Here is a 23,237-nt window from a genome sequence, read left to right as displayed (position 1 = left end):
GTGGTTAATTATTCATATTTTCCATGAGCTGATTTGCTACATCAGGATGGAAAGACGTGGTCTGGTCCCACATACTGCAGCAAATGCCATCCACTCCTTGGTAATGTCAGTTAAATCTACACCTTTGTGTTTATGTTCAATTACTGTTCAATCTGAGCAAGATTTGAGCGATTTTTTATCATGTGTAACCTTACAAAAATACTATGGTTCTACCATGGTACAGCATAGGGTTATGTGGCATATGCACCATTCAGAATTAAATTACCTATTAAATGTCAATTCAGGTCCTGAATTTCAATTAGGGTAGATAAAGGATGATTGGTGCTGAGATTATACCGTATCAGGAAATTCCAATTTCAGTGTATTTTACATATCAGTGAATATTTTTATAGATTAATATAGATTAATAAAATATAGATGAATTAATTAGTGATAATTGGTCAATTAGGTGCAATATTATATTATATTATATTATATTCCAATTTCAGTGTATTCTACATATCAGTTAATAAATATTTTGATTAATTTGTGATAATTAGTCATAATTAGGGGCAATATTAAATTATATAATATTTGGTGCTGATATTATACTGTATCAAAAAAAATTCAAATTTCAGGGCATTCTACATATTATATTATATTATATTTGGTGCTGATATTATACTGTATAAATATTTTGATTAATTAGTCATAACTAGTCAAAATTAGAGGATATTTTATTTTATATTAAAATGTATATATATATATATATATATATACAGTGGGTGGGTCTGAATACTTTCCGTACCCACTGTATATATATATAATATTTATATTAAACATACACTCATACACATCCTTCTCTTCACTCTCTGAGACAGAAGTCGTCAGACTCATCATTTTTAATCATCCTACTACTTGTCCGCTTGATCCTATTCCATCTCATCTCCTTCAAGCCATTTCTGCTGTAGTTGTACCTGCACTCACTCACATCATTGACATATCCGTTCACACTGGTGTTTTTCCCTCAACATTTAGACAGGCTCGTATAACCCCACTAATTAAGAAACCCACCCTTAACCCATCTCTTTTAGAGAACTACAGACCATTTTCCCTTCTTCCTTTCATTGCAAAAACACTTGAATGAGCTGTGTTCAACCAAGTCTCTGCCTTTCTCACACAGAACAACCTCCTTGACAGCAACCAGTCTAGTTTCAGAAGTGGAAATTCAACCGAGACTGCCTTGCTCTCAGTTGTTAATCATCCTACTACTTGTCCGCTTGATCCTATTCCATCTCATCTCCTTCAAGCCATTTCTGCTGTAGTTGTACCTGCACTCACTCACATCATTGACATATCCGTTCACACTGGTGTTTTTCCCTCAACATTTAGACAGGCTCGTATAACCCCACTAATTAAGAAACCCACCCTTAACCCATCTCTTTTAGAGAACTACAGACCATTTTCCCTTCTTCCTTTCATTGCAAAAACACTTGAATGAGCTGTGTTCAACCAAGTCTCTGCCTTTCTCACACAGAACAACCTCCTTGACAGCAACCAGTCTAGTTTCAGAAGTGGAAATTCAACCGAGACTGCCTTGCTCTCAGTTGTTGAAGCCCTAAGACTGGCAAGAGCGGATTCCAAATCTTTAATACTTATCTTGCTGGATCCGTCCACTGCTTTTGACATGGTTAACCACCAGATCCTCCTGTCAACCCTATTGGCAAAGGGCATCTCAGGAACCGCACTCCAGTGGTTTGAGTCTTACCTATCAGATAGATCCTTCAAAGTATCTTGGAGAGGTGAGGTTCTTTGTCTTCTCAGGTGTGAATCACAGCATTATCCATGACCATTCACGCCCCCTCGTATATTCCTTTTCTACACAAAATATGTCTTAGAAAATTTTTCTGTGAGTGAGTAAACAAGATGATTTTCACAAATGTTCTGTATATGTTTTATGGCCTTATTTCAGTGACTTTAAAATTTTAGTTTTTCACTAAGCACGCATAAACGTTGTTTTCTCAAAAACACAATCACGTACATACATGCTGCCCACATATTATTGTAGCCCAGTTTCTGCTGATTATTGTGCTACTAAACTTTAGCCATTAAAATGTTTATAAGCAACTGAAAAAAGCACAAATGTCAGGGCATGTCAAAACTTCTCCAGGGCCCCAAAACACCCTCGGACCCCAGAGGGTTAAAAAAAACAAAAAAAAACTAACACTTGCTTTCTAATCTTTTTGTATTCTATCTGTTTTCTTTTCATTTATTATACAATTAGCAAAAGCAAAAAAACCTCTAACACTAGTAGCTCTATTCTTTTTCTATTCTATCCGTTTTCTTTTTATTTATTATTTAAAAACCCTTGCTACATGTACTGCGTTAAGCTAACTGAGACTTGTTATAGCACTTTGTTAGAATGGCTTAATGTGTTTATGTTGTATGTTAGACTAGTTTAAGTGTTTGTGTAGTTAATAAAACCTTACTTGTATCACACTTGACGTGTTCATTGTTTGCTCATAACCGGAGTCAATAATCATGCAGATTTACGTTACAAGCTTATAGAATTGTACAGTAAGAAAGTTATTTCCTTTAACCAGGAAATTAACGTTCTTAGAATTGACAAGACAGTTGACCCTGAGTGGTCAGCTAAATATCTACAGTGGATCTAAAATATGAATAGTTAATTATAACTAGTTATGGTTAATTATTCATATTTCCCCATGAGCTGATTCGCTACATTACACTGTCCTCATTTGTAAGTCGCTTTGGATAAAAGCGTCTGCTAAATGACTAAATGTAATGTAAATGTATATTATATTATTTATTATATATAATATATTATATTATTATGCTTATAATGTATTAATGTACATTCTTCATGTAGGCAATTACTATGTTACAGGCTTGTGCTATGGCTTAATGATTTAGAAAGAGCAAGTAAGTCTAGAAAATGTACACAACAATGAACATATATTTAATATATGCAGCATATATGCCAGCAGCTATCACTCTGCAGCTCTCGCCTGGTCGCCCACTGAAGCTAAGCAGGGTTGAGCCTGGTCAGTACCTGAATGAGAGAACAAGACAGTTGACCCTGAGTGGTCAGCTAAATATCTACAGTGGATCTAAAATATGAATAGTTAATTATAACTAGTTATGGTTAATTATTCATATTTCCCCATGAGCTGATTCGCTACATTACACTGTCCTCATTTGTAAGTCGCTTTGGATAAAAGCGTCTGCTAAATGACTAAATGTAATGTAAATGTATATTATATTATTTATTATATATAATATATTATATTATTATGCTTATAATGTATTAATGTACATTCTTCATGTAGGCAATTACTATGTTACAGGCTTGTGCTATGGCTTAATGATTTAGAAAGAGCAAGTAAGTCTAGAAAATGTACACAACAATGAACATATATTTAATATATGCAGCATATATGCCAGCAGCTATCACTCTGCAGCTCTCGCCTGGTCGCCCACTGAAGCTAAGCAGGGTTGAGCCTGGTCAGTACCTGAATGAGAGACCTCCTGGGAAAACTAGGTTGCTGCTGGAAGAGGTGCTAATGAGGCCAGCAGGGGGTGTTCACCCTGTGGTCTGTGTGGGTCCTAGCACCCCAGTATAGTGATGGGGACACCATACTGTCAAAAAGCACCATCCTTCGGATGAGACGTTAAACTGAGGTCCTGACTCTCTGTGGTCATTAAAAATCCCATTGCCCTCTGACCATCATGGCCTCTTAATCATCCCCATATAGTAAATGGCTTCATCATTCTGTCTTCTCTTCACCAATAAGCTGGTGTGTGGTGGGCGTTCTGGCGCACTATGGCTGCCGTCGCATCATCCAGGTGGATGCTGCACACTGGTGGTGGATGAGGAGATTAGCTTAGAAAAGTGCTATATAAATGTAATGAATTATTATTATTATTAACATCATAATCTCTAATTTGCTATTATTCATCCCACCGAGGACCATGTTTTCCATTGCCTTCCTCCAGGTCAGTCTATAACAGGTCAGCTTGCGTTCTGTCTGAACGGCCATACAAATACAGACAGACTTTCCACAGGGTGGCAACCTGTGATTTCCACAGAACACCAAATGCCATGCTAATTATCTGTGCCACTGAGACTTCCTGGACTAGAAGCACGTTCACAGTCAGACCAGTGTGGGACAGACATGGACAAACCATCCACCCACTCACACAGTCACTTAGAGCAGACAATCCTATTAAAAACACACAGTCCAGACACACGACATTATAGGCAGCATTTTAAGGGTCTGTAGCTGTGAGCTGCGACGCGTCCTATGATGTGCCATTCTCCCACTGCCGCAGTGCATGTGGACATAAACAGCCGCTTATTCTGATACATTAATCCTCAACTGTGTGGGCCAAACCAAATCTAATAACAACTCTGTCCCCGTCTGTTCATATTCTCTGTCAAATCTCCATGTTCCCTCTCATTTTTGTTTTTGCTGAGCAAAACCTGTCTATTAGGCAGAGGCTTCATCCACCTGAGCAGAATCACCCCATGCATCAGAGCCGTGCTGGGTTGGAAGTACCATACTTCACAAAGAAATGCAATGGCTCTGTTCCTAAACCTAGTGAGCTGCACCGATGCCTACATGGGCAGCTGTCCTATAATGCAGCATCCTGACTGTAATGAATGCCACGCATTTTGGTGACATCTGAAATTCAGAACTCTATGTAGAAATAGCATGTTGCTAAGCTAAAATTGAAGCACTCTAAAGAACATAAATATATTGCGATGCACAATGTATCAGCAACATATCAAGTTTTTTATTATTAATTTGTATCCGTATACTGTAAATACACTACAGTTCAACATTTTGGGATCAGTATTTTAAAAAATGTTTTAGTTTTGGAAATAAGTTTCTGATGCTCAGCAAGGCTGCATTTATTTTATTAAAAACAGAGTAAAACTGTAATATTGTGAAATATCAATACAATTCAAAATCACAGTTTTCTGTTTGAATGTACAGTACCTATATAAAAATGTATTCCTATGATAGTAAAGCTGAATTTTCAGCATCATTACTCCAGTCTTCAGTGTCACGTGATCCTTCAGAAATCATTCTGATATGATGATTTGCTGCTAAAAAAATTAATTTCTTATTATCAATGTTGAAAACAGCTGTGCTGTTTAATATTTTTGTGGAAACCAAGATACTTTTTCAGGATTATTTGATGAAACTTCAAAAGCATTTATTTGAAATAAAATAATTTTGTTACATTACAAATGTTAGTAACATTTGAACAAGTTAATCTGTTCTTGCCTAATAAACGTATTAATTTCTTTAAAAAAAAAAAGATTCTTAAAGGGGTCATATGATGCGATTTAAATTTTTCCTTTCTCTTTGGAGTGTTACAAGCTCTTGGTGCATAAAGAAGATCTGTAAAGTTGCAAAGACTAAAGTCGCAAATCCAAAGAGATATTCTTTATAAAAGTTAAGAGTCAGCCGCACCTACCTAAAACTGCTCGTTCTAACACGCTCCCACATGTCTATGTCACAATGTGGGAAGATTTGCATAACACCGCCCAAATGTTCACGCAAATAAAGAAGGCGTAACTTTTATTCTTGCTGTAGTATTGTTGCTGCCGCCATGTCGTGAAGATGCTGAGTTTCGTTGTGAAAGCGAAACTACTTTGTTTGGTCTTCCAAAAGAGGACACGACTAGAAATCAGTGGTTAAGTTGTATTTACAACACTGTTTCAGAACAGTTCAAAACAAATATTCAGATGTGTGCAGCACATTTTATGGAGGACTGTTTCCTGATCCTGGTAGAGTAGACTATAATGCCGGCTGTTCTGACTCACAGACTGTAAGTAAGTTTTTTATATATAAAGAATTTGCCACTGACGATTCAAATGCGAGTTTGAAGTTTGAAGAGTAGCGCTTGTTGTTTGTCATTTCTCCGATCACAAATGCAGACATGGTTTTATGTTTACGCGGTGCGATGCAATGCGTAAAAATACAGTGTAAGTCATTATAATCCATAATTATGTCCACACTGGATGCAACAAATGCCTCATTTATAATGGGTTTTCATGTTTTTGTCTCGTCGCTCCGGCCGGACAGGGCATCACAGTATGGTGAGGGGCGTAACATTTCCGTCACACGCTTGAGGTATTCGGCCAGTCACAACGCACTGGATAGCTGGCCAATCACAGCACACCTCGCTTTTCAGACCGATGAGCTTTGTAAAAATCGACATGTTTCAGAAAGGCAGGGCATAGAGGAGTGACAATAATGTACAGTATTTGGAAAATAATGTTTTTTTTTTTACCTTAAACCGCATAAACACATTTCATTACACCAAATACACAAAATGTTCTTTTTAGCAGCTTCATATGACCCCTTTAAAGTGGTGTACACTGGGTGATAAGGAATTGTACATAATTATTTTCTCAATTTTTTATACTTTTGTGTCATCTAACACTTACCATTTATCTTTGAAAATACTACAATAAATAAGTGTTAAATGTAGCAAATTCCAATATTAATCAATTTTCATTGTGATGCCTAAATTTATTCGTAGCATTTAAAATTAGCAATTGTTGTTTTACAAAATAGTTTCTAATTTTAATATCTGCCAAAGCATCAAAGTAATTACGGGCTTATAGATATTGTCCAGAATTTTGAAATCAGTGCATCGACAATATCAGTATAGTGTAATTAGCATGTACTTCTCAATACTTCTGAGAATTGCATGACTTACAACTAGATTTATAATTATTTCTCCTGCTTTGTCTGCGATCTTGGATTTATCTTTGCTGAGACTCCATCTCCACAAAGCATTCATGCAATACTGCTCGAGATGTTGAGCAAGAAATATTAGGAGACAGGATCCTGTCTTTAAAAAACAGTCAATAGTCTGCCTAATTGTGCTATGATGCTTCAGTTTCATAGATTGTTTCATAAATCTCATTTGTCTTCAGGTTATCACGTGTTTGAAGAATGCACAGTTCTGAAGTAGATAGAACAAAAAATGGGCAGAATAAAAGGAAAGCTTTAATCCTTGAAATGAGGTAAAAAGGAACACAAAGACATTTGTGTTTTGCACAGAGAAAAAGTGCTGAAGATTGACGTTTTCGTTGTGAGGCTGTGTTGGTACATGCGTACATGACTAGAAAGACAAATCAAATCTAACAGGCTGAACGACATGATGTACTTCTGGAAAAAAAAACAAGGTGACATCAAACAAAATGATAATAGGTTGCTGAGTGACGTGCCTATAAAAAATTAGAATGAGGCACTGAAGAAGACATTAATTTCTCATCTTCCTTTAATTTGGAGGGCCATTTTGATGGATGAAATGACTAATGAGGACTGAGATCTCACCTTGAAGCTGATGTCCCCTTTCTTGCAGCACAGGCAGGCTAGCATGAGGAAGACAAATGTGAAGAGGCCGGAGAAGGAGACAGCAACCACTGCCAGAGAGGACGGCCATGACAGCTCACTCAACGGGGAGCCACCTGGGGTGCACAAACAGACATTTAGTATCAAACTCTGCTGATGAACTTCAAACCTCAGACATCAGTGTATAAAGAGTAAATGACTATGTTTAAAGGTGAAGTGTGTCAATTATGTGCCTTTAGCGCACAAACAGATCCAAATCAAAAATGTTTTCAAACGTTTTCCCAAAACAATCCTTCCATAGGATACATTTTTCCCATTTATGCCTAAAATTGTAGACTTTTTCTTTAACGTCTGCACGACATCAAAATGTACTCTATTTACTTTGTTAGTGGACATTACTGGTCTTGAGGTGAACAATTAATTTGTGCAAGTTAATCCACAGAAAATGTGAAAATTTGCCAACTTCATAAATAAAAAGATTAAAACACCAGATTTAAAAAAAAAACAATCCTGACAACAATTACGGAAAATTACACTACATTCTCTCTTTGCTTTATGAAGGAAGAAACTATCGCAAGCTAATGACAGCTGATGAGAGAATAACGCAGGTTAACTAAAGGTTTCATAACATACAAAGTCAATTCAGGAAATGTGAGGGAATGCAAAGGAGCTGTATATTAATGAATATTGATGAAAAAATAATTTAATTATATTGATCAAGTATATTATTCCTCGTGTGGCATTCAAAACCTTCATCGCAAAAAAAAAAGAAGATATTTTGCAGAATGCCCATGCTGCTCATTTTCACACTGAAATGGATGAGTTACACTGCCAAACTCCAAAAATTACAAAAAGCTACCATAAAAGGTACCATAAAAGTTAGTCAATATAACTTGTGTCCACAACTCTTCTAAAGTCATACAATAGAGAGCTGCAGTGATGGCATATTTTGTGGGCCAAATCTTACAATCTTTATTTAAACACGAAGTTTGAGTTAAAATAGTTTGGCAAGAGCATGAAAATATAGCATGCATTATGTGAGAAAATATGAAAATATTTGAGTTTGTGTTAATCAAAGACCTTATTTCAGGCATTAAAAAAAAAACTACCAAAAATGCTAAATCATTTAAAGGTTTTGAGACTCATTCATGAATCACTCTAGCTTTATGTGAGAAAAAGACCTGGAGAAAAAAAAACATGAAATTGAAATTGAAGTGATAATTCATGAACATAATAATCCAGAGGCATAGGAACAACCTGAAGAGCGGGGGAACACATAAACCTATTAGCTTGGTTCATGAATAAGAATTACACTGACATGTACCCACTAGTCCTACCTGAAAGAGCAGAGATTGGTAAAATGGCACCAAAAAGTAGGGGCTGAAATGTCCCTCGATGTAAAATTGTGGCTGTTTAAACATGCCTCCCAGCTGCCCAGTTTGATTGCTTGTATGCAAATGAAGAAGCGATGGGACCCAGGCCAAAAGCATTTAGGCCTTTTCACACTCTGTCATTACAAGGACACCGCAGGGGCAGGTGTCACATTTTGGACTACTGAGATTTAATCTGACTTTCACTGTAATCCTCCTGTCAGCACACAAAGACACACTACGCATGCTCTCTCTCTCAGCTGAAAAAGGACATGAGCATCCTGATCTGCAAAACTCTTCACCACAGTGGCCATTTGTCCTGAAATGGAGGAAGTGGCTTGTTTTGCTGATAAGCTGACACATGTCACTGTGTTCCACACATGACGTCTGTCAGGGTCATGTGGGTTGTAAGGCCAATGCCTCGAAACAAAATTAAGCATGGGGTGAACGGTATAAACACAAATACAAGAAAACCAAACTCTGATGGACTTTTTTCCAAAACCTAGTTAGATGTCCTGCTGTATACTACATGCATAGGCAGCTGTCTTTTAAGGGATCATCCTAATAGATTGTCATCCAATACCGTTTTTAAGTTTGGGATCAGTAAGTGTTTTTAATGTTTTTGAAAGAAGTTTTTCAAAAGGCTGCAAAATAGAGTAAAACAGTAATATTGTGAAAAATTATTAAAATTTTAAAGGAACTATTTTCTATTTAAATATATTTAAAAATGTAATTTATTCCTGTGATGCAAAGCTGAACTTTCAGCATCATTACTCCAGTCTTCAGTTTCACATGATCCTTCAGAAATCATTCTAATATGCTAATTTGCTGCTCAAGAAACATTTCTTATGATCAATGTTGAAAACACTTTTTGTTGCTTAATATTTTTGTGGAAACCACCATACATACAAAAAAAAATTCATGGATTCTCTGATGAATACAAAGATCAAAATAACATATATTTGAAATAGAAATCTTTTGTAACATTATAAATGCCTTTACTGTCACTTTTGATCAATTGAATGGGTCCTTGTTGAATAAAAGTATTGATTTCTTTCAAACTTTTGAATGGTAATGCAGCTCAGCATCAAACAAATAGCATTCCGCACACAAACCGCACAGTTCATTCAACTCACATTTGATTTCAGTAGTTTGTTGTAAGCATATTACAAAGCTAATGGTTAAATAAGCATAAAAATATAGATTGGGTCAGTAGAGTGAATTTTAATTGCATTGAACTATTTCTATCAATATTTTGTATTAAATTAAATGTTATACTTAATACCACAATGCACTATGGATTGACTTCACAAATGATACATGCATTGCTGTTTTAGAATTTATTTAACAGTCTCCACATTGGGAGAACAACCATAACGCCATAATAAAGCTGTCTATGTAGGCATCTCAGTGGGTTTTGAAACAGAGGCAATGTGACCCAGGAGCAGCGGAGCATGTGTGTATATACAACACCACATGCAGAGACACGGTCAGCAAAGTGTTTGGTGTACGAAAGCATTCCTCCCACCCACTCCTGCGTCTCCATGGTAACAGGCTGACTGGCTGACCCATCATGTTGTATTGCACTTCGCTTTTTGTCAAATCTCTCCTCAGCCCCCACCTTTCATAATGATGACACATTTCTGCTGATGCATTAACAGCTGCTTTTTCTATTTTCCTCTCCCTCTTTCATCAGCATTCTCACAATGTCTTAAACACACACAGTTTGGTTCACCTGGGGTCTGTGATTCAACATTTCACTGTCATTTTGAAATAATAGAAGGATGTCACATGTAGACACAAGTATTCAGAATTGCATACTCGTACTACTTGTGCAAAATGCAGTATGCATAGTATACGCATACAAAGACGCAGCAACACCAAAACCAGTTGTCTTAAAGGGTTAGTTCACCCAAAAATTAAAATTCTGTCATTAATTACTCACCTTTATGTCGTTTCAAACCCGTAAGACCTTCGTTCATCTTCAGAACACAAATTAAGATGTTTTTGATGGAATCTGAGAGCTGTCTGACCCTGCATAGACAGCAATACAACTGAAATGTTCCCAAGTCCAGAGACCTAGCAAGGAGATCGGTAAAATAATCCATGTGACATCAGGGGTTTCAACCGTAATTTTTCGAAGCTACGAGAATAATTTTTGTGCGCAAAAGAAAAACGACTTTATTCAACTATTCGTCTCCTCCGCGTCACCCTGGTGCCATTTTGGAGAGTATCAGCTGGACGTAAACAGCATATGCTGTAAAGTCTTTTTTTTTTTTTTTTTTTGCGCACAAAAATTATTCTCGTAGCTTCGTAAAATTACGGTTGAACCCCTGATGTCACATGGATTATTTTACCGATCTCCTTGCTAGGTCTCTGGACTTGGGAACATTTCAGTTGTATTGCTGTCTATGCAGGGTCAGACAGCTCTCAGATTCCATCTAAAATATCTTAATTTGTGTTCCGAAGATGAACGAAGGTCTTACGGGTTTGAAACGACATGAGGGTGAGGAATTAATGACAGAATCTTTATTTTTGGGTGAACTAACCCTTTAATGAATGATAATTTAAACAATAATCATCAATTGGTATATTAATGAACATAAATGTGCATTGCAGAAAATAAGCTCTGATCAACAAATAATTATGATTCTTACACATTTAGTTCATCAAGACGATCGTCACAAAAGAAGGCAACTTTATGATTTTTTTGAAGCCTAATTACAATCGCCAGAAGTACAAAGCTAGCATTAATGCAATTAATGTCATATTTTTGGTGTTATTGCATTCATTCCTTGAGGTGTTTGGGAAACCTGTCTGATCATGCATACTATATAGTATAATAACCAAAAAGCGTTATGTTAAAGGGATAATTCACCCAAAAATGGAAATTCTGTCATCATTTACTCACCCTCATGTCATTCAAAACTCATAAGAATTTTGAACCAAAACTGAAGACATTTTTAATGAAACCCGAGAGATTTCTCTCCCTTCATTAAAAAGTCCATTATACCAAAATGTTGATGCTACAAAAAGCTCAAGTTTAGGTTTTTATTCATATATAAGCATTGATCAATGTACATCAAACATGGTAAATGGAAGCTCAACCGTGTTTTGGCGAGAACAAACCTCATTGGTTTTGGGCATCAAGCAAATATTTTTGAGCTTCCATTTACCATATTTGACAAGCATTATGTGTGTTAATTCATCAATGTTTATATGTGAATAAAAGCCTAAATTAAATCTGTTCATAAAGGATGTTTATAGACTTGGTTTAAAAGACTCTTAATATTCGGTAATATCTTTGATTTGGCTGTACTGACACGATTGACCTCTACAGTCAACTATAACTTTTCATAACTGATGAACATTGCAACATTGACATTGAGAATGAACTAACTGAATCAACACTGAATCAAATTGATCTGAATAATAATACTACTGTCTTCTGCTCTTCACAACACTACCACCATTATCTTCCTGTTTATTACTATGAATCTGCTTTGAAACAGCCAGTATTGTATAAAGCACTATGGAAATGCATATGAAGTCTTGACTTGAATTTGAGTAAACCATGCACGTCACATGGATGACTATTAAGATGTCTATTAACTTTTTGAAGTATCAAAATTTTGGTGGAATGGACTTTTTAGTGGAAGGAGAGAAATTACCCACTTTTCATTAATATATCTTAATTTGTGTTTTGAAGATAAACCAAACTCTTATGGGTTTGAAATGACATGAGGGTGATGAGCATACATACTCACAGAACACACTTTATTAACGCTAGTGGAACACAAATTACTTTCACCTTTAAAGACGAGCAGACAACAACTGATAAAGTTGGAGTTGTGGCGTGTATAGAGAATAATAATGAGTGGATAGTTGAGGGTGAGGGAATATATGGAAGAAAGGAGGGGGCAGCAGTCACTGGGGAGATGAGACATCTTGTTCACTGCATCATAAAGCAGTGTGACACTCCTCTCACATAGGATTTCATTTGACAGGGTTCCCGCCAAACTTAATTCTCTTACTAGTTTATCCTCTTTTGTGGGTCTTGCCACTGAACCCAAAAAACACTTTTCTAGTCTGCTGTTTTCATCCAGGTTTCCCAAAAAAATGACTTCACAAAAAGAAAGGGAAAATGAACATGAAATAGTATATATTAAAAGTATATATTAGCATTATAACACATATTTTATTATTACAGCAACTGTGGAACCTGGCAGATTCCCTTCCATTAATATTTGGAGGGCATACCCATTTTAAGATGTCTCCCTCCCACATTAAAAACATAGGAACGCCACCATAAACGATCAATATGTACCCAAAATTATGATGGCTTCCACTAATAACCAGGGTTGGTCTTGCAGCTTTAAATTAGAAACATGGATTTCAACTTGTTAAGCCATGTGGTGTTAGTTACTTAGACAAAAGTAATATTAGCAACCAAAGATGTATAATTGTCTGTCAGCTGTCATCTATAAAGGCGGTTTTTGTGCATTAAAGGGTTAGTTCACCCAAAAATGAAAGTTAGCCCATGAATTACTCACCCTCAAGCCATCCTAGGTGTATATGACTTTCTTCTTTCAGACGAATCCAGTCGGAGTTCTATTAAAAATTGTCTTTGATCTTCCAAGCTGTTTAATGGCTGTCAGCGGGTGTTGCAGTTCATCAGTCCAAAAGAAGTTAAATAAAACGCATCCATCCATAATAAAAAAAGTGCCTCACACGGCTCCGGGGCTTGAACAAAGGCCTCCTGTAGCGAATCGATGCGTTTTTGTAAGAAAAACAACATATTTAAAATTTAATAATCAATTTAATCTAGCTTGCACTCACTGTTGTACACGGAAGCAGCTCCGGGCGGATGACGTAGGACGTCAGCGTTGTGCATGCACCGCTCAGAAGTGACGCACGCGGGAGCGCAGGGGAGAGATCAAAACAAAACAATCGTCACGAATTAGTAGTACAAAACCAGGATTAGTAAAGAAGAATGTCAGAGGATTTCGATATAAGCCAAGAGGAGACTGGTTTTCCTTTGCTAAAGTAAGGAAACTTTGCTTCCTTTGCTCCTGTAAACAAACGTTGGTTTTCACGAGACTCACCGCCGCATGCGCAACGCCGACATCTTACGTCATCCGCCCGGAGCTGCTTCTGTGTACAACTGTTGGCGCAAGCTAGATTAAAGTGATTATTAAGTTTTGAATATGGATATTTTTCTTACAAAAACGCATCGATTCACTACAGGAGGCCTTTGTTCAACCCCCCCGCAGCCGTGTGAGGCACTTTTTATTATGGATGGATGTGCTTTATTTCACTTATGTTGGACCGATGAACTGCAACACCGGCTGACTGCCATTAAACAGCTTATATATAACTCAGATTGGATTCATCTGAAAGAAGGAAGACATATATGCCTAGGATGCCTTGAAGGTGAGTAAATAATGGGCTAAAGCTATAATGACCCCTAAAGCTGCCACAAACAACAAACTAGAAGTCATTCAATTCCAGTGGAGAGTAGTACAGGAGCTGTGTGGAGGTTCAACTATATTCATTCCAGATCTGTTTTCAGCTTCAGGTGCTTTGAATTATTTGAACGTTTGCGGCAAGGCCGTATGAGACCAACAGACCAAATGTGATGTATTCAAATGAAATCCATGAGCTCAAGGTAAGAATTAGCAATATTTTTACTAATACCAATTCTTTAAATACTATCTGTAAAATGGGTGGTCATAAATAATTATGCCCAAAATAATTATTTTAAACAAAGATTAGTAGAAGATTTCTTTACAAGAAAATACTATTTCAGTCTTTTTATTTCAAAATTTCACGTTTAATTCAAAACTACATGCAATTTCGGTCTAACTATTTGTGAAATACTAGCAATTTCTGCGAAAACAGTTTTTCAGGTCATCAATCTGAATCTTTTGGGAGTAAATACAACTGTAAAATGTGGCTGTCACTCCTGTAAACAATCAAAGCATGAAGAGTGACAAGTGTATTTAACTGTAGTGCATACGTGACCTAAAGCACTTGATTTTATGAGCGCCAAGATCCACTTTAATACAAAGCTATTCAAAGATGGACACTTGAGACGGTTATTCAAGGTTGCAGTTTCAGCACTCTCTGCTATTGAAAAGGGGCAACAAGAGAAAACGAGGGAAACAACAGATAGATATCAAGAGAAGAGGCTTTAAATCTTCAGCTGACCTAACAAACTAATTTCACTGCCTATATAGTGAACTCATGAATTCACAAGAAAGGTTCATTATTAGACACATTGCGGCGAGAAAGCCTCTGTTGAGTTTGTGGTACCACTGCTGTATTCTGATGAAAGACAATGCAAGAGGTTTTGCTAATAACACACAGTGACTGCAGAGAACCTCAGGTGCAGAGCCGCTTAGCATAACCTGTGCGGTGTGAACGTCCTCTAACCACACAGGACACTCACTGTGATGCAGTGTGGCTGCTTTACATCTAGTCTATCATGTGAGGAAAATAATGTTTTGATAATAACAAAACGTAATCTGATTTCTTTAAGTCTGGATTAAGTTTGGATAAACTTTGGATTACCCTAAAGTCACAAATGTATAGACACCCATTTTCAACTCAGAGAAATACATTAAAGAGCATTGTAACTTTATTTTATTGTGACTATATATACTATTGTTTAAAGCTTTTGGGTTGTTAAGAGTTTCTTATGCTCACCAAGGCTTGTCAAATATTAACTTAAAATAACTGTTTTCTATTTGAAGATATTTAAAAATGTAATTTATTTCTGTGATGGCAAAGCTTCAGTGTCACATGATCCTTCAGAATTCATTCTAATATGCTGATTTGATGCTCAAGAAACATTTCGTATTATTGTCAATGTTGAAAACGGTTGTGCTGCTTAATATTTTTGTGGAAACCATGATACACTGATACATGATCCTTTGACGAATAGAAAGTTCAAAAGAACAGCATTACATTACGTTACATTATAAATGTATTTACCAAGACTTTTGATCAATTTAATGCATCCTTGCTGAAAAAAAGTGTATCAAACAAGAGGTTAGCTGGTGAAGCAGTGGTATAGATGAAGCAGAGAATATATTGGGTAAACGAGACTGAATAAGAAAGCTAATGGAGGAGGTCACGACTTCAAAATGCTGTTTATAATATTCAACATAGTATACAAAAGCATTGTGATTTGTCTTATTATAACACAAACTGTTTTACTTTACAATAAAATGCCCCACCAGGACTTTTGTTTTTAAGTTCTGCTTTTTTAAGTACACCACTGTTGCCACTCTTCAAACAGCTCTTTTGCATATCTTTGATAACCTCTGCCTCTCTGCAGATGAATGTTTAAAAAGGAACTACCAAAAAAACAACCTTGAAATTCAGTAGTAGGTGTTGTCCAAAAGACACATGACTCATCAGGCAGGAGGCCTTCGGGTGCGAGAGCGGGGCTTTATGAAGCCGTGGCACAACATTGTCGTGGCATCAATAAGTTATCACCTCGTCCTCTGCTAGGAGTGGACACTGCCTGTGACAGAGCATATTTTAACAATCGCGCTGATGCCTGATAGGAAGGAAGCACAGAAGGGAGGGCCACCTGTGTCCCTATTTTTAGCCTCCATCTTTCTTGCCGTTTTCTCATGTACACGCACTCTTTCTCCTCCTGCCTCAGCACAGCATAAGTTTCCAGCTGAGCTGTTCTTTCCCTCATGTTTGTACACTTTAAAGGCACGCATACATACCCACAATGCCTTTCACATCTGTGACCAGCTGCTGACAGCTTTGCAGAGTTCGCATTCTTCCAGAACAGCATTATTTTAGTGTTATTTATAGTGTTCATGAATGTTTGGAAGTAGGCTTTTTTCTGTTTTCATTTTAATAGTAGTTTAACTTTAGTTTTAGCTTTATTTTTAGTAATTTTAGTACTTCTACTTAAAGTTTCGTTTCTACTTAAACATTTCTGAGTTTAATTTTTTAGATTTCAAAGTTTTCAAAGTTTTTTTCATCTAATAATTAAGTTTATTTTATTTCAGCCAAAAACAAAAAACATTTTTGATAGTTTTTGTTACCACAAAAACAACAACAATACTGTTTCAGACAGGAAACATTATTCATCAGACAATGTTGCTTGGGGTCATTGGGTCATGGGGTCAATGTTGCAGCACATTCTTCCCCTCTCTCACACTAAAAAACAAGATCCAGCTCCATTTGCTTCAGTGGATAAGCCTGTATCAGTGGGAATCAGAGAATAAACAATGAGCACTGGAACGTTAGTGGAGGTACTCGTTCAGCTCCACGACAGTATTGACCTTTACACACTGATATAGAGCAGAGTGCACCAGACTCTAGCTGAGACAATGGGAAAATAGGACCAGTGACATTTAGGGAAGAATATTGGGCCTAGTATGGGGTGGGATGGGGGGAGTGATTCACATTTGTCCCAGTTTGGCCTTCTTGAAGTTTAAGGAACATCAAGAGGGAAAAGTATGGCTGTGTTACAAAACATAGTGAACTGCCTACAACAAAAATAATGGCTTTTGAACAATTTTCACATAGAAATTGCTAGCAAATTTCACAATAATTACAAAAAAATCATATTAAATATTACATTTTAATATAAAATGTTAACATTTATTTTGAAATTGTAGTGTACGTAGACATCATGTCATGGAAAAACATACATTGAAAAAAACGCTCCTGTTTCTCATTTAAAGTTAATCTTTAAAAACACTAATACACTTTAGCAGATCTCAAAATTAATCAATAGGACAGAGTTTGGACACCCCTGTCCTAGGTTGTCTGTGAATGCCTGTATAGACTGTTTTTTATTTGGCTGGAAAAGTCAAAAGGCTGATGTTTACGCACACTCCCAAGAGCTTCTTTTCTGTTCTTTGACACATGAAAGGAATGCTTATGTTTAGGTTAATGCCAAAAGTAATGTTCTGTGCTGTAATGTCAATGTCAATGTGTCATGCAATAAAAGATTAATTCAAACTATTGTCTCACATAGCCAGATCTATATAGTCTATAGTCTCAAATGCACTGTACAATCAAATTATCATGACAGTGTAATTTTAATTACCTCATCAGTCAACATGATGCCGGTGAACTGCAGAGCTGGTGCAAAGATATCCACATCGTTATGATCAGATACTTTCTTAACTGCTGCTTTCTCGCCACTGTCATTTTGGTTGTGTGTTTATTTTGAGAGCAAAGTGCAAAGCACATATTTAGATATTCATCTAAACATCACTTTCAGCAGTGTGGATGGCATCTGGATGTTCAAAAACAGTGTATTGCTGCAAGAGTAGTTCCAACTTAAAAAAAACTTTTTAAAATTCTAAGCAAAGAATGAAAAAGAACTTTGCTATGAGTATATGGGGGCACTGAATCACGTTTAGACATTTGTTCATTATGTATAAGCATATACAAATACGTTGTTGGCTGCAGTTCACTTAACAGCCACTAATAACAAGGGTTTCTGAATTCTACATACAGCCCCTTTAACATGAAAATAATCAATCTGATACGTGGAAACAGCCAGAATTGTATTATTTGTGAAAATTGACTTCATTTTAATACACTTTTATATGTTCATATATTTTTTATTATGTAGTTAGCTTTGCAACATGGTAATTGCAAGCTCTAGTGGAAACGATTTCAGATTCAGAAGCAGAAGCAGATTCAGGAATCTGTGTCAATAAAGTAGCTCCATTTAACACATTTTATCATATTTGCATAGATTTCTCGCCACAGTCATTGCAGAACATATGAAAAAGTGTACAGATTTCAGGAGAGCCTTATCATGGCCTATGCAGAAATACACACAAACACACACGAGTAAACAAAAAAAAAATTATTTTCATTAAACAGTCAATGTTGATTCATTGGAAAAGTGCTGTGGTCTGTTCACTGCCCTAGAGAAGAATTGATGCTGACAGCTGCCTTCTGTCAACCACTGAGTGACTGAAACGACAAAACCCACAGAGAGAGGGAGAGAGCGATATATTGCCAAATTGCTATTGGGTGTTGAAGCGCCTGAGAGAATGAAGACATTGAACCACATGGTGAATTGAAGAAGGAATGTTTCTTGGTGAAAGTTGAATGAGGGTGGAGGGTAAACAGCAAGTGGCTCTTTTCATTGCATGTAAAGCATCGAACCACTAGTTCAGCACAGATGGCAACCCATAGTTCTCGTAACCACAGTAATCAACTGGGCTTGACGGGTGATGGGGAGCAAGCAATCTGAAATGCTCCATCTCAGAAGCTTTACTTCTGGAGCTGTTTACATCTACTGGTTATGAATGAATTATTGTAAACAAGGCAAACAGTCATTGGAAGGATATAATGAGTACTATGGATGTCAATGGCTACCATCAACTCTTTGGTTACCAACATTCTTCAAAATATCTTCTTTTGCACTCAGCAGAAGAAAGATACTCAAATCGATTGATTTTAATAGAATTTGGCATTACCATGATGCTAAGTTAAGCTAACAGCACAATACAAAAGTCCCTTTCAAGGAAAATCAGTTCACTCAGCGGCCATATTTGCAACGCCTCCGGGGCAGCTATTTCAGACATGCAAGACCAGCTCCTTTCTACTTGATTGGAGAAAAACTAAAACTTAAAAACTGCTTGCCAAACTCACATTTAAATAACATATTTTAAATTTGATCTCATATATGTTGTTTCTCAAGCTAAAACAGCATTCAAAAAGCATGACTTTACCAATTGGTAAAATCCAGTTGGCTTTTTTGTTTAGAAGGCGGGACTTATTACAGTATATTGCACATTGCACTTTCTTCTATTCAAATTCATTTGAATTAACTGTTTTGGTATATATACAGCCTTAGTGATACTGAGCATAAAGTAAATATAGAAAACAAATACTGGATAAAATAGAATATTTTAAATTAATTAGATTGAATATTTTTATCAATAATTTTTGGTATTGAATTAATTGTAAATATATCAAAATATTACATTTTTCTCTTTTTGGATGAATTTCCTTCACTGAGTTCACTGAATTGCATTATCTTCTGCACGAATGATACATGTCATGCTGCCTTACAATTTGGTAAAAGGTATCTTGAAAGGAAAATGTATTATTTCGCTTATCGTTTGAAACTGACTTTGTGTCAGGAATCTATGATGCCTTAAAATGCTGTTTATGTTCCAGCTCACTAGGTTTTGGAATATATCTTTTGACCAGAGCCCCAGCTTTGTTGGGTTGGCTTCATCCCTAGACAATTCATAATTAATTACTCAAAGTCATTTATTTTTAGTGCAGGGTATCTTTGCATTGCTGTTCGTTTCATGCCCCCCACAGAAACACTTATGAGAACACTAATTTGTTTCACTAAAGTAAGTGAGTGTGTGTGTGTGTGTGTGTGTGTGTGTAGAGATGCATTCAGGAAGGAGGCAAGCAATGTGCTTTTTTGTAACCATTCCCTCTCAGGAACACCATGTGTGACACAGATAAGAGAACAACATCCAAAGACAAAACACACACACATAATTACAAGCAACTTTCAATGCCAATAAATATACTAAAGCTATGCCATCACAAATGATGAATTACACACATAATTTTCTTCTAAGAGCCCAAAGATCATATGAATATCATACAAGGAAACCCTCACCACAGATATGACTATCTAGCATTAAATAAGAACATAATGCCTCTTCCTTTTAGCCTCAAGATCTCTCTCATCAAGAGAGAGACACGCTTTCCTGCATAGTTTACATGCTTTCCTGTGTAGTTCCTTATTTTGACTAATGACAGTTCTTCTCTCATGCACAACATGCACATGTGCTCAGCAGACACTACAAGACTAAAGCTTGAATTGACTGAAAGGCATGTTCTGTTTCTTTCAAAGTACTTGAACAAATATTCCTTAACCTCGACTCAGCTGTTTTTAACTTTTACACCTACACTGTACCTGATCATACAGTAGGTGTTTGATTTGTTCTTGTTCTGAATGCTCTTCATAAATCTCCCCACATTCTCTCAAAGACATCAACACACTGCAGTCTTCTTCCAGGCCACCTCACATGGCATGCAGCATTCGCGGCATTCATCCAGACGAGGTCAGGATGAGGTGGTGCAATATATACTGCATGAACTCTCCTGTCAGTAAGGGGCAGTCGAGTGAATTCGACTATAAGTGTGTGTTTGGGAAGGGAGAGACAGCACAGCAGAATGTACAAAATCCCATCTTCTTATTAAGACAGAAAAGGTTAAAAAGTATATCCAAATGCAATGCACTGGAAATATTGCTCTCTTGTTTTATAATGGAAATTACTTAGTGGACTAAGACAAATCTTAACAGAAATGAAATCTGAGAATGGTGTCTGGGCCGGATTAAAGTATTGTGGTGCCCCTGACGCTCCGCTCCAAGTGTTGTTGTTTGACTAGTGCCTCAGAGGCTTGTGTTACTTGGCTTAAAGTTTGATTTATGAAATCTGTTCAGCACTGTCAGGAAACAATATCTGCATAAGCCAGAAGAACAGCAAAGGCAGCATCGTTTCCTCCTGAACCACTGCTTAAGAGTGCTATCTATGTTTTTCTCCAGATAATCTCACATTTCTACTGCACATGAACTCCATAAAGGTTCAAAAACAGATTTATGACCTGATATCATAGAAGATCTTCAAAAGATGCTGTTGAATATTCTTTTTAAGTTCTATGTTTCTGTGGATATCCATCTATGTGCCGGTTCTTCAAAACAACGCTAGTAGATCTCTAGTCCCAAGAAACTACAGATGCACTGATATTAATAGGCTGACCGATAAGCTGAGCATTATTTTCATGTGATAACTAATAAATGTCTGATATAAAAATTCAAGACTACAGTAGATTAAAACTAAAATCAACCATTATAATTGCTTCTGTTGAATTTAGGCATCACAACATTATAATATACAGTATGAAATATTCTAAATTTGCTAAATATTACATTTAAAAGTGTTATTAAATTATTAGTGTTTTTAAATATTTATTTTAAGTGATAAGGAAAGGGAAATGTGTGCATGCACAATTAAACATTCAATATAAACTGATACTGATCATTTTGAAAGGCAGATGATAATTGATACTGACACCAACATTTCATACATCCCTAGAGGAAAAAATAAAAACTGTAACATCAAGCTTATTAACAGAAGAAAAAATTGTTTTGACTGTAAATAAAACTGTCAATCATATAAATGGTCATGTTTCTTCAAAACACTTGGATTAAACCCCTCAATTCATATGGATTACTTTTACGATAACTTTATGAAATGTTAAAGCTTGAAAATGTTGAATGGGCAAAAGTGATGAGAGAACATTAATAGAAATTGTTCAGAAAATGAACAAAAGACATACAGGTTTAGAAAAACATGAGGGTGAGTAAATGATGACAGAATTTTCATTTCTGGGTGAACTGGTAAACTAACTCTTTGAAGTCGACATGAAACGGAAGTTTCTGTAGACCTTTTTTCCTTATTGTGACATACAGTATGTCTGAGTAAAATGGCTTCTAGAACACAAAAAAATGTGTGGGACTTGATTTTGACCATCAGAAATTGATTGGATTGCTTGATTGTTGTTGTTTGCTATTGCTGCAATCTTATGTGAGTGACAGGTTGTCCCGCCTCAAGCCACTCAACACGTCATCAGAGAAAAGATGACGTTGCAAGAGGGAGGGGAATTATTTTAATTAAATATTACAAGGGCACATGAATTTAAACAATCATGTGCACAGATAAATCATTTATAATAAATACTGCAATATTCGGTAAAAAATAAGAATGGTCCATTTTGATTTTTAGTGACAAACCTTTATTTTTAAATGTGTGGAAAGAAATAGCTCATACTTCAGGCACTGGTTGTAAATCTTGTGAAGTTATGGTTCTGAAGAGGCCTGAAATACAGCTTTGGGCTGTTGAATTGCATTATGTTGACTTTCTGAACTTCAGCAATTCACCATGATTTTCAATAAAATCTTGAATTCAGACACGACCCTGTCCATGGTGCTGATTCTATGCACAGGTACAAAAGCCGGTCACCTTCAGTTCAGTCACCATGTTACTGAAGTCCTGCATAGGTATTTCAAAACAAAGTAATAGAAGTTGTAGACTGCAGTCTAAACAGTGTGTTTAAACAGCTTCCTGATGAGCACGACTAACAGCTCTATCAACTCAGTATTGATCTGTAGAAAAAATCAGCATGTTCGTAACAGAGAACACTCAAACCTAAATATCATAAGACAAAAAAGAACAAAATATACAGAAGAAATCCACAGCATTCATTTCCAAACAGCATCCATCTTAAAAATAAAAATTATGATTGAATGAGCAGTAGCTGAAGTCCTTGACCGCTTCGACTACACATTCTATATTAACGCATTTGCGCATGTAAGTCACTTTGCAACCACAAACAGTCTACAGTTAAACTAATGAACTGCATTACATGCCAGAATCCATGATTTTTATTATTA

At 36.3% G+C, this 23,237-nt stretch overlaps 1 protein-coding gene across 1 annotated transcript in view; it reads right to left on the bottom strand.

Moving 5' to 3' along the window:
* The window catches only part of LOC107567236 (serine/threonine-protein kinase LMTK1-like), a 64,883-nt gene that overhangs the window by 37,374 nt on the left and 4,272 nt on the right, over positions 1-23,237 (bottom strand). Inside the window, exon 2 of the mRNA XM_016252873.1 lies at positions 7,362-7,495. Coding sequence (XP_016108359.1) covers positions 7,362-7,495 — 134 coding nt within the window. The remainder of the gene's footprint in view (positions 1-7,361; positions 7,496-23,237) is intronic.

Source organism: Sinocyclocheilus grahami, unplaced genomic scaffold (assembly GCF_001515645.1).
Source record: "Sinocyclocheilus grahami isolate Dianchi unplaced genomic scaffold, SAMN03320097.WGS_v1.1 scaffold1136.1, whole genome shotgun sequence".
Taxonomy (NCBI): Eukaryota; Metazoa; Chordata; class Actinopteri; order Cypriniformes; family Cyprinidae; genus Sinocyclocheilus; species Sinocyclocheilus grahami.
The sequence above is the reverse complement of the archived record's forward strand: the minus strand, read 5'-3'. Positions and strand labels throughout refer to the sequence as shown.